The sequence below is a fragment of the Pezoporus flaviventris genome, unplaced genomic scaffold (assembly GCF_033815535.1).
Source record: "Pezoporus flaviventris isolate CSIRO_AGI_PZ_B2104156 unplaced genomic scaffold, CSIRO_AGI_Pfla_v1 ptg000007l, whole genome shotgun sequence".
In the NCBI taxonomy this organism is placed as follows: Eukaryota; Metazoa; Chordata; class Aves; order Psittaciformes; family Psittacidae; genus Pezoporus; species Pezoporus flaviventris.
In genome coordinates, this window is record NW_026892555.1 from 42,787,646 (window position 1) to 42,804,025 (window position 16,380).

Genomic DNA, 16,380 nt, shown 5'->3' on the forward strand with positions numbered 1-16,380 from the left:
AGAATGTACTGCAGACTGATGTGGTGTGAAGGGCTCTGGTGCAGGTGTCTTAATAAAAAGATGCAAGAGGTATATGATTCCTGGAAAGGAATGCCTATAAAATCTTAAATCCTCAGGGTCACCTGTTTCTAAACCACATAAATAACCCTGAGAGACGTTAAGAGGTAAGGATACACGGATATCATAAGGAGACCTTGTCACCGTGTTCAGTATTCAAAGGGTGGCTACAAAGAAGATGGAGACTCCCTTTTTACAAGGAGTCACATGGAAAAGACCACGGGTGATGGGCACAAGTTAGTCCTGGGGAGATTCTGACTGGACACAACAGGAATGTTTGTCACAATGAGAACAATCAGCCATTGGAATAATCTCCCCAGGGAAGTGGTGGATTCCCCAACACTGGATACTTGTAAGATTCATCTGGACAGCGTGCTGGGACATCTAGTCTATGTCATGCCTTACCTGGAAAAGCGGGACCAGATTGTCCTAGTGGTCCCTTCCAGCCTGGCATTCTATGAATCTATAATTCAGCGTTTTGTGTGCTGTCCTCACAGGCACATCTTTGCACATAATATAAACATGGCATCTTTAATACACCTTTAACCAGCTACGTTACTCGTGTCGCGGCTCGCTGTGACCACGGCCGCTGCTGCAGACTGTTCGCAGCACCGAGTACCGTGAGGCAATTAAAGGGGGCTAATGGCACGCTGGCACCGGGGCCGGAGGGACGTACTAGGGCTGCGGGGAAGTGTCGTGTCCCCCGGGAGCCACAGGGCATCGCCCACCGCCAGCGGGCACCCAGCCCTCGTACTGTACTGCACCGCTCCGTGCCTGGACGGGGGTGGCGGCACCGGAGGCAGGCCCCAGCCCGAGGGGCGCGGCCGGGGACCCGCCCCCGGCCCGGCCCCGCCGCCTCCCGTCCCTCCCGGCGCGGCGCGGAGCACAGCGGGGCGATGTGGCGGTGGCGGTATGTCAGCGGCCGGCAGCTGGATGGCTTCCGCCAGTACAAGGTAACGGCCGGACCCCGGGATCGGGACGGGTCGGACGCGGGTAGCGGCGTGCGGGCGCGGCGGCTGGTCCTCCCGCTTTGGCGTGTCTGAGCTCTGGAGGGCTCCGCTCTGCCGCGGCTGAATGCCCATCCCAGCTCTGCCCTGCTCCGCTCCGCTCTGCGTGCGGCCCGGCCATCCCTATGCCTGTGGAGGGTACCTCTGTGAACCCGTCGTGTCTCTGACCTGGCTGGGGTCTTGCTCAGACCCAAGTGACCAAGTGAGTAGGCGCTGGGTATTTGGGAAGCGGCAGGTCTCTGTGGAAACAAACTTAAGGGTTTAAGTGAGTAGCAAAATGTTTGAAAGCCTGGTACGTTTTTAAAAACCGTGGGTTGGGAGTAATACAGTGTTTCTGTAAGAAAGCCTGCTTTGCTGGTGCTTGTCTGGCTGTGTGCAAATTCTTCATACACAGGAATGTTTTGGCTTTGAGAAATACATAAGAAAGCAAAAAAATAAGCTTACTTTAAATAATTTGAACTAAACCTCATGTTTGCAAATAACAAGCCTGCAGAATCCAAATGAATGGGTGGATCATTTGGTATTTTTATTTACCAACGTTATGTTGCAGATTTAGGAGATACCTGGGTTTTGTTCCCAGGACATTACAGGTGTCTGAGATGGGCCATGCTACTCTGTTCACACAACTCTTACCTCACTTCATGTTAAAAGCACGGGGGCATGCCAGCTTCCCTTATGTTCAGTTTCCTAAAGCAGCTCCTGCCTCGTGCTCCCCATGGTTCTTGCCTTTGCCATGCACCCTCCCAACCTGGCCTCCAACCAGAGCTCTCAGCTTCTCCCAGCTCCTATCAAGTGTTTCCCTTCCCCCGGCCAGCAGTTATGCCTGCTCACTGCAGCGTGAATGGTGCTGAAGTCACTGTGGCTTCAGGAGCCTCCACCAGGTTACTTGTTAGGAACTTGTTATGCAGAGCAGGTAGTTAAAATGTACCAACCTGTTTGTGTTTCTCCAGTGACGGTGGGATAAAACATGCTGCAAGCTGCATTTGGCCACTAGGCCTAAGTTACACAGGCCTGTGCTTGAACACCGGAGCCACAGTCTAGACTGAGATCACCAGAGGAAAAATAAAAAGCTATTTTTAGCATAAACAGATATTATTATTTAAGTAACATTCCTAAAATATTCGTGTTGTAGTACAAATACAAGGAACGCTTGTATCACATTCTTCCTTATCACTTGAATGAAAGTAGCTGCAAATAAGTGCAGATGGGGAAGAATCAAAACATTTTTTTAAAACTTGTAATCACTGTGTGGTACTTAGGGATTACAGGGCAACTGAGAGAGAGAATCACATATCAAAACGTTTTACTTGAGTATATTGAAATTACTTTCCTTTCTTGGGAGCAATGCAAAGGCCATAAAATATGCTAGGTAGTTTTTTTAACTGTAGGAAATGGACATCACACTGGAGAAGTATCTGTTCACCTATGGTAAACTGTGGTAAGTACAGGTGCTAGAAGGTGAAATCAAATAGTCAGCTCTCTGTTATCTGAGCTGAATCAGGAGTGGGACATCTTGGAAATAAATAAATAAATCCAAATGACACAGGTTACACCCAGAGAGGTATAGCTGCATGAAGTCAGTGCTGCTGAGCTGGTGGGGTATCTGCACAGTCTTCCTGGTGCTCCAGGCTACAGGGGGACACTGCAGCAATGCCCATTCCCGAAGTGCTCCTCACGATGGGTCAAAGTCCACCAAGATGGAAAAGGAGTGTAGCAAGGAGAGGCAAGGAGACACTACTTACTGCCACAATCTTCTTTCCCACCTCCTCACCTCACCCTCCCATGCCTAGGGCTGCTACCACAACCACAGCTTTGTTCTTACCACCTCTCAGGCCTGAGACATGCTCTTCAACCTCATTGCCCTCTGGCTGCCATCTCCTCCATTCTCCTTATCAAGCCTAGGGCCTCACCTCATCCTGCTTTTCCAGCTTCCCAGCTCCTCTGAGGAGATTGCTGCTGCCTTTGCTGCCTCCTCAACAGGACTGGTGCTAAACTCAAGTTACTGTGCGTAGCAGACATGGGTTACCTCTTTACAATCACCTGGCTATCTCTATTGTGTGTTTCCTGATGGACCCAACTCTAGAGTACTGTGGAGGGGCACATAGGCTCACTTTGTGAAGAGCTAGATAATCTCTGAAAGGCTTTATTAGGCACATGTTGAGTATTGAGCTAAAACAGACCTAAAGCATCCCTTGGAAAATAGGTAGGGGCATCCACCTCTCCATTGTGCATTACATTGCAACATTATCAGTGGCTTAATATGCTCCATACTTAATACAATTTATCTGCTGAGCTGATCCGGGAGCTAATCATGACATAGCTTAAAAAAATAATTTGTGTAATCATCTCCTTTCATAAAGGTAAATTTAATAAATTAAAAAAACACTGTTCCACTTTCAAATTTTCACATAGCTGAACTCATTTCTCTGCCATGAATGCTGCAATTGTATGTCTCAGGCACTGTCTATCTCCTGTTTGCAGCTGGAGGAGGGCCTTGGCAACAAACCCAGCAGTTCTTTGCAAAGGAAATGGCAGACCTAACGAATGCAAAGACTTCAGCACCCTTTAGTCCATGGTATGTCAGGCTTTTGAAGCAAGTTTTCCCCAATTACCAAGCTCTAGTTTACATCACAGAGTGGCTCCAGAGCACAAAAAATAGTGTGTTTGAATGAACCTAAAATAGATGTACTAAGAACACAAAAGTACACCCAATGCATTTAGTCCATGGTATCATACTGGAAGCAGTTAACTGTAAAACCTTCTGAAATCCTTCTAGGATGGATGCTGGACCCTTATGACTAGCTATTTCACTATACAAATCTATTCCCATTTGTTCTGCATGTTAATGGGGATTCAGTTTTCTTTTTTTCTGCTCAAAAATGCACTGAGAACAGGTGGAGATGTGACGATGAGACAGTTCAGATGCAGCCCTGGGTATTGCTCCTGTGGTAATTCTGCTGCCTTTTTGCCCATGAGGCAGGTGAGCAGGTACTGATTTCAGGACAGTTGCATGCTCAGGTGATGTGCAACTCTAGAGCAGAAGCATCTGATACTTGGGCACTGTGCTATTCCCTAGGATCTGGAGTGACACAGCTGAAAAGCTGCAACCAACTGCAGTTGTAGGGCTTAGTTCATGTTCCTGCTTTTATATTCCTGTTATCAGCATTTTGCAGTTCTAGAGGAGCACTCATGGAGATTCACAGCTGCTTTGGGTTTCTGTTGGAAACAAGCAGTTCCGTGACAGCCAGTTGATGAGTACAAATAAAAGCAAAATTTGGTTCTTTATTTTTGTCCTCCTCACCAGAATGCAGTAATGTTAATGGTGAACTCTTGGTGCCATTGCCTCTTCTTATCACTGTGATCTTAGAATTTCCCTTGCAAATCTGCCTTGAATCAACTCTTCTACAGCACCTACACACAGATTTTCCAAGCCAGTAAACTCTGACACCTTATCCTCCTTCAGAATGAAAGAGATCTAAGGATAAACTACAGAGGTTTGCCTCAAAGAATAGAAAGAATAGGCCTTGGAAAATATGATTTAAAATATCAGAGATAGCATTAAAAATTAAAATACAAGTTTCCACATTTTCATCTTTGTATGTTCACACTTTTTCTATCCTCTAAGCCGTTATTTAGAGGGTAACTCTCTGCAGAGAATGGGGGGCCAGTAAATGAGGTATATGTGGTTTCATGTCAGTGGGACTTCTGATATTGTCCCACTGTTTCATAAGTAGGTAAAAGAAAGTAAGATGACATTACCTGATGCTAAAACACTTTGAAGAATAGGGTTATGATTCAAAATGTTCTTGAAAAAGGGACATAATGGCCAGAAATTGATACAAAGAAATTCAGTAAACAAGGTACAATGCAGAGGGGAAAGAAAACCAACATTTTGAGCATAAAATAAGAGGCAATGACTGCAAAAAAAAGATCCTTAGGGATCAGAGCATCAGCAGTGTTATGGCTGTTAGATTAAACAGAAGAAAGCTCTTAAGTGTGAAGTGTTATATATATGTCAAAGGGTTACATATGCTCCTATGCCTGACATACTGTTCAGGTATCAGCTGAAATAATGTGTCCTGCTTGTTTTGTCACACAGTTTATAATCCACAGCATGGCATCAGGAATATTAAGAGGCTTAGAAACGATGAGCTGTGAGAAACAGTCTGAGTACCGTGGGAGTAAGAGCCTAACAAACAGCCAGTTGGTCTTCATGCATGCCCTTAAAACAAACAAACAACCCAAACCAAAACAATATGTAAGTTTTGGCTGTGCAAAGAGAAATTTAAGGCAGGTGCTACATCATTCTTGTGTTGATAAGGATTACTGAAACAGGTACTAAGGGGGATTGTGCAATAGTTTTACCAGTCTTATGAAATGGTTTGATTTCTCTGATGGAGGATTTACAGTCTAGTGTTAAGTATTAATAAGCAGTTGCTTACACCTTTTTTTTAGCAAGGTTTTGGGCAATGTGTTCTATTTTCATGTGCTGATATGGTCGTTTGTCTCAAACAACTGGCTCATTACCTCATGGTAACTTGATCTGCTTCCTGAATGCATGCTGAACGTGATGCTGCCTTAGGTGAATGTGCTGGACTAGAAGACCTCTCAAGTTACCTGCCAGCTCTCATTTTTGTAGGCTGGAGAAACAAGATCAGACATATGAAGATCACATTTCAAGGCTCAATTGTTTCTCTCATACTGGCTCGTACCGAAAAAGCGAAGTGTGTTGAGTATGATTCTATGATTCTATAATCCAGTGAACTACTTTCTAGAAGTTCAGGATCATTCCAGATACAAGGCTGGTTTTCTGCTAAGTCTTTATGTATTTCCAAGGCTACCTGTATAACTATGAAATATAGATACATAACAGGTTCTGCTCACATTGATTGAATGGGAATTTTTCTTTTGATAGCAGTAGCATAAGGATTTGACATGATTTTGAAAATTTATGACAGGAGACTTTCATTTGCGTATTTATCTGGAGCTTCTAAGGAAGCGCTTAATACTGTTCATGATTGCAAAAGAACAATTTTATATATTATATATAACATTTATTATAGTATATTTGCAGGTGATATTTTTATTTTTTCATATTTTTTAATTCCAAATATTATGTAAAAGCTGCTATAATAGATTTTATCTGCTGTAGTTATTTGTTTCAAACCACCCGAGTTTAATAAAGCCCCTGAATATCTTAGGCAGTGATAACTAACATTTTCCACCTTCCATAGAACTGGTAAGTCAACAACCCACTGTTCTACAAATAAATTCTTCCAGTCTTCTTTGTCTTACTTTGGTGGATTGGAAGACTGGGCTTATAATTAAAAGTTGTTGAATAATATGCAAAATAAACCAAATCATTCATTACCCTTATGTTTTCTGTCACTGTATTCATTTGTGAAAGGGTCGGGGGCCAAGTGAACTGCAAAATTCTGAAAGACCATCTTCATGCACACACTATTTTGTATTCCTCAATCTGTTGTAATGGTAGCTGACATAATGTAGCATTTCAAAAGCTCTGTAATCATTTTCCTTATACGTTACATATGCTAATGCTGATGAGCCAAAAACATAATGAAATCACATCACAGAGATGCTGCATTTGATATTACTTGCTGCAGGACTTTTTTCCCAGTGATGGCGTAATTGTGTGTGGTTTTGAGTGCCACATTATGCTCATGAATTTTCAAAGGTTCATTAGATCACTTTGGGGACAAATATGCTGAATATCAGGAGTTGTATGCCTTGTTGAGTCTCATAAATGTACAAACATCAACCACACGATTTCGTTTTATTGCTTTATCAAGAGATGTTCATATTCCAAAGTTCTAATTGGATTTTTACATGTAGGATACGCATGTAGATATGTACATCTTAATATACATGTAATTTTGTTTATTCATCTGTGTTTTAATAGAAGACTGATTGCAAAGATGTATCTGTGATTTGGATGTGGTTTATTTGTTATAAATCTAGGGGAACAAATCTTACAAGCATTGTTTTGGAGAGGAAAGAATTGGGGTTCTGCATCTTCCTGTGAAATACCTTCTCTCTAGTGCGTGAGGATCCTAGAATACAATTGTTCAGTATATGTGGTACAGAACCCCTGTTTAGCATCCTTCATGAGAACTTCAAGCCACATTTTATCTGTCTGCCCCTTTGGGCCTAGAGCAGTTTCTCTGGGTTCCCCAGAGCTTTAGGTACATGCTCTGGCAGACCTCTAGCTGCATGGGAATTTGGTCTACTGTTTGATCTTTAAAGGGCTGTTAGCACCTCAAAAAAACCACATGTTTATACAGGCACACATATAGATGTAGCACAGAAGCTTGCTGTCATCTCCTTTTACCAACCACAGAAGACTAGTCTACACAAAAAATACATAGAAATCAACTTCCTTGCCATGTTAGAGCTTCTTTGAATATAGATGGTTTAGGATAATGTTGTGCAGTTTTTTAAGAGTGTGCAGGTTTTTGTTTTTTAGCAGGATTCATACACTTGCCAGCCTGGGGCAGCCTTTGTCCCTTATAGCAACAAATGTGCACCTGTCTTCCGTTATCCCTTGCTCAATATTTAATTATATTTCTGTGTTCTTTTCCGCATTTTGGCTTCATTGTTAAGTGTTTGAATGTGTCCCACTAAACTAAGCCTTTTCCTGAAGGCAAATTAGTCAGCATCCTTAATATAACTACTGTTGACGGAAAATGGCTGCTGACTTCCAATGTTATCATCTCCTCCTGGTCTGGGTGCTTACAGTCCTGTTAGTGAAAAATCAGATCTATCTAGTCTCACATAGTGAGCAAGAACCTCAGTGCTGAGGTCAGCACATTATGACTTCTTGCCCCAAAATGTGCTTCTCCCTCAGTTGTACTGTGGATCTGATGTCTCTCATCCCACATTTCAAGCATAGCTAGTTAGCAGATCTGCAATCCATCAGCTCTTTACTACTGGCAGATGGGATTGTAGTAGGCAGGAAGCCAAACATGAGCCCTTACTGTGCCCTGGCAGCAAAGAAGTTCAACAGCATCCTGGGTTGTATTAACAGTAGCACATCACATCAGGTAAGGGGGAAGTAACTATCCTCCTTTACTAGGTCATATCTAGAACCCTGTGTCTAGTTTTGGGTCCCCAGTACAAAAGACACCTCAACAAAATGGAGCAAGTTCAGTTGAGACCACAAGGGTAGCTGGAGTTGGGATATTTGCCCTATGAGGAGAGGCTGAGGAACTGGGGCTTGTTTGGCTGGGGGATGAACTTCTTCACCTAGCACCTAGCAGCAGCCCCAAGTATCTATGGGGAAGTCCTTCAGAGGATGGAGCCAGGCTATTTATAACAGTGCATGGTGGGAAGACAACAGAAAACAGGCACAAGCTGAAGCAAGACATCATCGTGCTGGGTATAATGAGAAAATTTTCCTATGGAGGAAAGTCACTATGGAGGCAGTCACACAAGTGTCTTAGGGAGGTTGTGCAGTCCTGTCCTTGGAGCTTTTCAAGGCCCAACTGGATAAAGCACCGAGCACCTGGTTTGAGCTCCTGGCTGAGCCTACTTTGAGAAGGAGGTAGGACTAGAGACTTGCTGAGGTCCTTTCTGACCTGAATTATCCTGTGATCATAACCCATGAATGTGATCTTGAGGTGACTATATTGCTCTGTGAGCAAGAGGATGCGCCACTATCAGGCATGACTCCCTAAGAGCAGCCTATCCTGATCCACAACTCCATGTGCCCTGTGACCTCATGAACATGGGTTCATAGATACCTTCATTAAGTGACGGGATGCGGCGTGTGACCCAATACATGTGTCAAGATTCCTGAAAGTGTAGAGGTCTGATTGATAAGTACGTGTTTACAAAGAAGCATCACCAAGAGCAGTTTACATAATACCAGCTTCCTGATGCCTTAGTAATACCAGCTGGAATTGTCACCCAAACCATGACATTGGGATTTGAGTATTTTATTAGGGATAGTTTATGATGGAAGGAAAATTTAACCATTTTTCCTGGCCGTAAGTATGGACAGGCTGATGGAATGCAGGGGGCAAAGACAGAGGGGAGAAAACTCCTCAGGAACTCAGCTCAGGTATCCTCTTCCCGCACTGCAGCCACATCCAGCCCTAGTACAGACATTGCAGCCACTGGATAATAGAGTCCAACAACCTCAGACCCCCAAAAAGAAACATGCATTTTCATCTGAGCGTGCAGTTACGTGTCCCCCACCACCTACTCTTTTCCAGGCTAAATTACAAACCCTGTTCTTTAGTTTCTACTCATATGCTTCAGAACTAGATGGTTTAGGGTCTTATGACTCCTGTATTTAGGTACTGGTGACATAATACAGATATGTATGTGGATGGGGGGAAGGAAGGGTAGTCCAAACTATTTAAGCAATAGGAGATACAAAATCCAAGCCATTGTTTATGAATAATTAACTAAATGATGATATAGCAGAAAGTAAATTTATTATTAGAAATAACAGGACTGTGCTTTGGAATACATCAGTACTTCTAAACTGCTGAACATTTGGAATTCATTTGGCATCCTGTATTGTGTAGCTCTGTTGTTTACAGAATACTTCTCTTCCTCCCCTTTGTGATGCTTTTGCTAAAACCCCAGACTGTGTCCCATAACACCTACAAACCTGTAAAAATATATGTAATATACAATTAAACCCTACACGTTTAATGTATTTTAGGAATCTGAAAGATGGGTGGATAATAATGACCATATGTGTCAGTATTTCAGTATTCTCTTTAATTTTTGTGTGGTTCCAGAAGCGTGAGATATCACAGAAGGGAAATTCATGCTGCATAAGTATGGAATAATTTGGAGAAGGGAGATTTCCCACTGAGCTCTTTTAAATGGTGACTGGTTCATGTCCTGGATTGGGAGGGTCATTTTGCAGCCTTCAAAGCCACAAAACCCCTTGTCTAATGCCAAAGAAAGTGTTCCTCCATTGTCATTTCTCCTCTCCCCTTGTCTGTCACAGAACACAGGTATTGTGAAATTTCATAATCAGAGAGGAGGTGTGATAAAAAGAAGCTGTATGAAGGTATTGGTAGCTGTCAGCGTGCCATGCTGGCTGGGGGAGGTGGGGGCCCTGGGGCGGCAGGGTTGGGCCTAGCAGCCCATCCTGCCCCACTGGTAGAGGCTTAGTTGAAAGCTCCAAGGAGCCAGGGCTGGGATGCTGTCGCTGCCCTCAGCACCCAGGAGGGCACCCAAAGAAGGGGCCCTCAGAGCGATAGCTAGGTCATACATGGTAGGTGGTAAAACCTCATCATTTGTTTCAAATATATGCTATGGAACATCAATTTTTCAAACCCTTTCCAACAGCAGATCCCTCAAAATTTTCCATCCATGATGTAGGTCCCTGTGTATAAGTGTAGGCCAAATGACAAGAAGCTCATGTTTAAATGTGCTGGAGAAATGACCCGTAGATGTCCAGGTGGCATTGTGGATATGTGCCATCATGCAAACACTGTGGAAAACCACTCTGCAGAGGTACTATTTTCAATAGATCACTTGCTTAAAGGCCTGTTTTGATTCGATGTATTGATTCTCAGCTAGTTTAGGCTGCCTTCATTTATTTTCATGAAAAGTTAATTTAACAGGAGAAGAGAATGATTTGTTTTCCCCCTCCCATTTTCATTCATTTTGAACAGATGTGAATGACTGCAGGCTCAAAGGTCTTTTAAAACTTTGATATAGCACTTTAAAAGTTTGATAGCACTTTGAACTGGTTTTAGAGTGATAATTTATGTGGAATAAGATGGGGAAGGAAACTTACTGCATTTTAGCTCCTCTCATTTTGGTGCTTCCCCCTCTGGAAGTATGAAGTACCTTAATCTTCTCCATTTAGGCAGAGGTTACCTCAATTCATCAAATATCTATCGTGAGGTAATGACATGCACAGGTACATCTTCCATGATGCATTGCAAGGCAAACACTTGATTATCTTGTAGTAACCTCTTTACATGTTCCCACCTTTTCTCATCATTTGCTCTTTTGCCAGGTGTTGCTTACTAATGGAGAGGATTCTTTTTCTCATGGGTAATGTAAATACAATGAACATTTGACTTAAGATGAGGTTCCCCACGCCTGCAGGACCACTGAGTTGTTAGAACATCAGCACGTAGCTACAGCTATGGCTTTTCCATACCTGTTCCTGACCTGGCAGAGTTTGCTTGTGGAAAAGGGCAGGTTATCACAATGTTCCTGGTCTTCATCCAAGTCCTTATGTCGTCGTTAGATGGTGCTCATGTTTTCCATGTAGGAACAGCTAATGTATTCTTTTGTACCAGGCATGTAACTTCACATGTAATACTTGAGGTATCACAGAACCATATATTCAACATCCTCCAACCTAAACCATGATTACTAGCTAGTATATAGCTATTTAAAACAATTTATCTGTGAAAGAAACTTTTCAGCTTTTACATTTTTAATAGTCTTCTTTATTTCCTCTTGTAAAAGTGAACTCAATTATAAAGTTGAGCCAATATGGGCAGACTTTCTTTGAATAAACTGGTAATGCTTATACTTAAATTATCTATATAAAGGTGACACCTTTAACACTAATGGGCTGTCTCCTTTGCTATATACTCTTAGGGTGAATCACAGCCCTTCTGTGCCTCAGTTTTCCAGCCTATACAATGGAGATAATAAATCATGTGCTAGTTCATGAATTCAGTGAAAATCTGCTGATTTTGGGGCAGGAATTTGAAGTGCTGCAAATTTGTTGCTACTAATACAGAATTAAAACCTACGAAGTCATTTGAATGACAACAATTCAAATGCAAATGATGCACAACCGTTTTACTCTGTATCTCTGAATGTATAGACTGTATGACACAGTATGGTGCTACCTGAAACAAGATAATTTGAGTACAAGGAAGGAATAGTCTGTTAGAGTAAGGAGCAGCCTGAGTTGAATTAACTATTTCCCAGCAGTTAAGGCAACTACATTTCTTGCAACTTGTTTTGTCTGCTGACTCTGAAGTTTGTGCAGGTATGCTTTGTATCCTCCTCTTCGTGGTAGTCATTCCAAAATATTATTATTGTGATACCTCTACAGTGCAAGGCTGGTGAGGGCCAGGAACCCCAGTGGAGGTCCATCCAGCTGGCTGCTCTGATTAATGGTTAGCTCACTCCCTGGTTCTTTCTGTTCCAAAGGTCTCTCCAAGACAATAGTAGGTTTTGTTTTGGAAATGGCCCATTCTGGAGGTATTATGCACCATTTTTTGACTTTTTCCATCCTTCAGCTCTTGCCCAACATGGGCATTTGGATTTTTGAATGTGCACAATGCTCACTTGCATGCCTTGTGACTGCCATTTTGCTGGGTTACAGTGTAGTCTCTAGATTGGTTCAGATACTTTGAACTGAAACGTACTCACTGCTAATATTTTCTCAGGTGTGTGGGGCCAGATAATGAGGCCCAAACACCCTCCATCAGATACCATGAGGTATGGACGTGACCAGTTTGCAATAAGGAGAGGTATTTCTAAGCTGTGTGGATGTGAGCCAGAAGGTTACCATTCATCTTGTATTTAGCACTGCAGACCTTGGTCACTGGGATTGCTTTTGACCCACAGGTGGGCTGGCTCTGCCCTGCCACTCCAGAGCAGTTGTCTGTCTTCTGACCTTTGTTTTGGGTCATTTTTCTTTCTCTTGTTTTTCTCAATTACTTGTATTTCCTTGCTTTTACTTTTCTTACTGTTCATACCCCTTTTCTCCTCTTCATCTTAATTCTCTATCCTCTTCCCTCTAAGGCAGCTGACCAGTACAGACTTGGTGCTGTGCTGGATTCCCTGGATGGAGATTAAGATGCAAGAACACAGAGTAAAAACACATCTTAAGTGTGCTGCCTGAATCAATGTGTATTGTGCACATGTATCTGGTGTCTGTATTCTCATTTCTAGCTCTGTTAGAAGATATCTGTAATCCAGAGAGGGAAAGCAGATGGCTTTCAATGAGTTATCAGCTATTAAAAAACACCCAACCAAAACAAACAGCAGAAGCATTTTCAGACTTGGAAGTAAGATGGAGTTGTTTAATGCTATTTTTCCTATTCCTTCACGCCTCCCTCCCAAGTATTACAACTTCTTATAAAAGGTATTTACACAGAAGCTTTCTGCTTAATTCAAGTTATTCTTCTTTGTATAAGGACAATAAAGATCCCTTTTCTAGTGGAGAAAGTGTTTGCTGGGGAGTACTTAACACTTCTATCATTCTTGAACATAAGAATTTCCAATGTGCTTATCCTCCACTTTGTAAGTGTCCTGAAAAGGACAGAATTATGCAACAGGAAATGGCAGTACTTCTTTAACATCAGGTTCAGTGCACTCTTACATTCATCTCTATTGATCGTAATGTGAACATTTTACTCAGTAATTTCATTTTCTGAGCAGCTGTGAACATTAAACTCTCCAGGATTTCATGGCCTTGAGTTTAGCAGCTTCTTGGGAGCAGAGCAAAGCAGAGTATTAAACTGTATAGCAGATTCTATTTCTAAAGTTTTATTTTTGCCGTGGCAGAAAGCTAGCAGTATGCTTTTTCCATGGGTGTTTCCTTTGGTTTGGCTACAACAGATAACTGATGAGAGAAGAGCAAATTTCCGTTCTTCTGCGCATTTGCTGAATGTTCTTTCCTTGCCCAGAGGACCACGGCTCAGCCACAGACATAGAAATGAACAGGATGAAATGTGATGGATCTTGAAATGTCTTTAGATGAATGACAGAAGCTGGCTCTATGTCGTGGTTTAAACCCAGTCAGACAACTCATTCACTCACTCCCCCCCTTCTTTCCCTCCCCCTGCTCCCGGAGGGATGGAGAGGAGAATCGAAAAGAATGCAACTTCCACGGGTTGAGATAAGAACAGTTTAGTAACTAAGGTATAACACAAATCACTGCTGCTACCACCAATAATAATAATGATAAAGGAAATAACAAGGGAAGAGAATACAACACCTCAGCACCCACCGACCGATAACTTGCCTCTCCCCAGCCCAACCAAGCACTGACCGATACCTCCTCCAACCCCGTCGTCCACCAGCCCTTCTAGCTAACTCCCGTTACATCCTGGGCATGACGTGCTGTGGTATGGAATACCTCTTTGGTCAGTTTGGGTCAGGTGTCCTGTCTCTGCTTCCTCCTGGCTTCCCCTCCTCCCTGGCAGAGCATGAGGCTCACAAAGTCCTTGGCCAGATCAAAACGTCATTGTTATCAGCTCTGTTCCCAGGCCGAAAGTCAAAACACTGCACTGCACCAGCTACCAAGGAGGAGAAAAATGACTGCTACTGCTGAACCCAGGACACTGTAATTCTACTTTTTTTTTCTAATAATGTCTGTTTCAATTTTTGTTGCTTGACTTTGGAGACGATCATGCAAACAAAAAGCTGGCTGTCTTACGTTCATGTCTCATATAGAGATATGTTGGAAAGCTGCATAATCTCTTGCAGTTTCCATTTAAGAAAACACAGAAATTAAATAATCCCCATATAATCTCATATATTTCCTATTTAAGAAAATAATTTTAAAGAAATTAAATTGTTTTTCCTTTTTTTAATTCCTGGGAACAAGTAATAGTTCTGGACATCTGGTGAGTATTTTGGGTAGAAAGCATCGTTTTACTGTTGTTATTTAACTAGGACTTTGTGATTTTATTCATGATTTTGAAGGCTTGGCATGGAGGGGAAAAGGAGAAAGCCAAAGCAGGAGGAGGAGTGAAGGTCACATATTTTGACCTTTATGCATCCTTACCCAGGTATGGCTGAATTCACTGAATTTCTGGCAGAAAACCCATCAATGACAGAATTGTCGCATGTTTTAAATAATATGGGTGGCAGAAGCAGATAAAAATGACATACCTAAGTGACATTTCCAGTAGTTTTAGAAAAAAAAAAGTGATGTACATTTCACTAAACTGTACTTTTTATTCCATGTTGAAAGTTAGTCTCCCTGGTCTGACCAGTTGTTATATGAACATGTAACTGTGTTATATTAATTTTATAAGCATAATGCATTTATTATCTGTGATTAAAACTTAACCACAAATTACAGAACAACTATGGAAATGCTTTGTTTTGCCCAGAAAGTAATTAAAATGTATCCTTTGTATGCAACTGGAAAAAGGAAATGTGTGGAAGAGCTCTTAAGCACTCCATAGCCTGATATCCTCAGAAAGATTAGATGAAAAGTCATAGACTGTGCATTCAAAACCTGAAGCATGCTGCGTTCATCTTTTGTCCCACTTGCACTTGTCCACTGAGAGCTCTTAGCTCAGATGTGTGCAGGTTAAGTGTGTGTGTGTGTAAAAGCTTGGAGATGGGGATACTGAAACTGAGGTTAATCTTGCCAGACTTTAGTCATCTAAAAGATGCCTAAATTTAAGACAAGTGTCTAAGCTCTTTTGAGAACTAATGACTTGAAACAAGTACTTCCAGAGTGCAATCTCATCCAGAGGGTAATTGGCTAAGAGAGGCCAATAAATTAACTAGAGAGAGAACAATTAGCTGTTAGCTGAAGTTAAGTGACATGAAAGCCTTTCTGTCATCAGCGCTTCTGCATGTGAACAGCTTTGACAAATTGTGGTTTAGCAATTCTATTCTATCTTCTTCCCATTGTTGATGGGTGATATTTGGACAATGCTGTATAGATATATCTGAATCTTTATGTGAGTCATATGCATATAACAACATAAGCCATATAAGCACTTTCAAAGTCGAAGTATTTCTAAAAGAATTACATATACTACCCCAATGATGACTAATTTCTTCCACTGTGGACTTAAGAAAGTTGTTGTGAGTGGTATTATCAGATTGTTCTGTGTTCTGCAGTCTTAAGGCAGGATAAAACTTGATACTATCCTCTGAGGAGAAAGTAGACAGCAGCAATTTGGGATGGGCTCGGATTTCTGAAATACTTTCTGCAAAAGAAACAGACATGTACTCATTGGAATTTACAAATACACGTAATGTTTTGCACATCACTCCAATAGGTAAATTTTACTGTGGTAATGAACTATGCTAATTTAGAGCTTATTTTCATCATAACATCACCTTACATTAATTACCATAAGGCAAATGCAACTGTGTTACTATGTCAGAAGCTATGTATCTCTGTGAGAAAAAATTCCGCTTAAGACCATATTCTGTATGCGCTATATACTCCAAGTACTAGCAGTGAACTGCTGCTCAGACTATGCTTTACTAATAGTGCAAATAAAGGTATTAAATCCAAAATATGGTAGACATGCAGAGTCTTATAGGATAACTTTTAAAATGATTAAGAATTTAAAAGTAAAATGTGACTACAGAACTG

At 41.8% G+C, this 16,380-nt stretch overlaps 1 protein-coding gene across 1 annotated transcript in view; it reads left to right on the top strand.

Annotated features, from left to right (window-relative positions):
- The first annotated feature begins 926 nt into the window (after nucleotides 1–926).
- Nucleotides 927–16,380, top strand: part of LOC133266871 (ethanolaminephosphotransferase 1-like) — a 51,283-nt gene continuing 35,829 nt past the window's right edge. Inside the window, exon 1 of the mRNA XM_061448557.1 lies at nucleotides 927–1,010. Within this exon, the coding sequence (XP_061304541.1) occupies nucleotides 954–1,010 (57 nt within the window). The 5' untranslated portion in view covers nucleotides 927–953. The remainder of the gene's footprint in view (nucleotides 1,011–16,380) is intronic.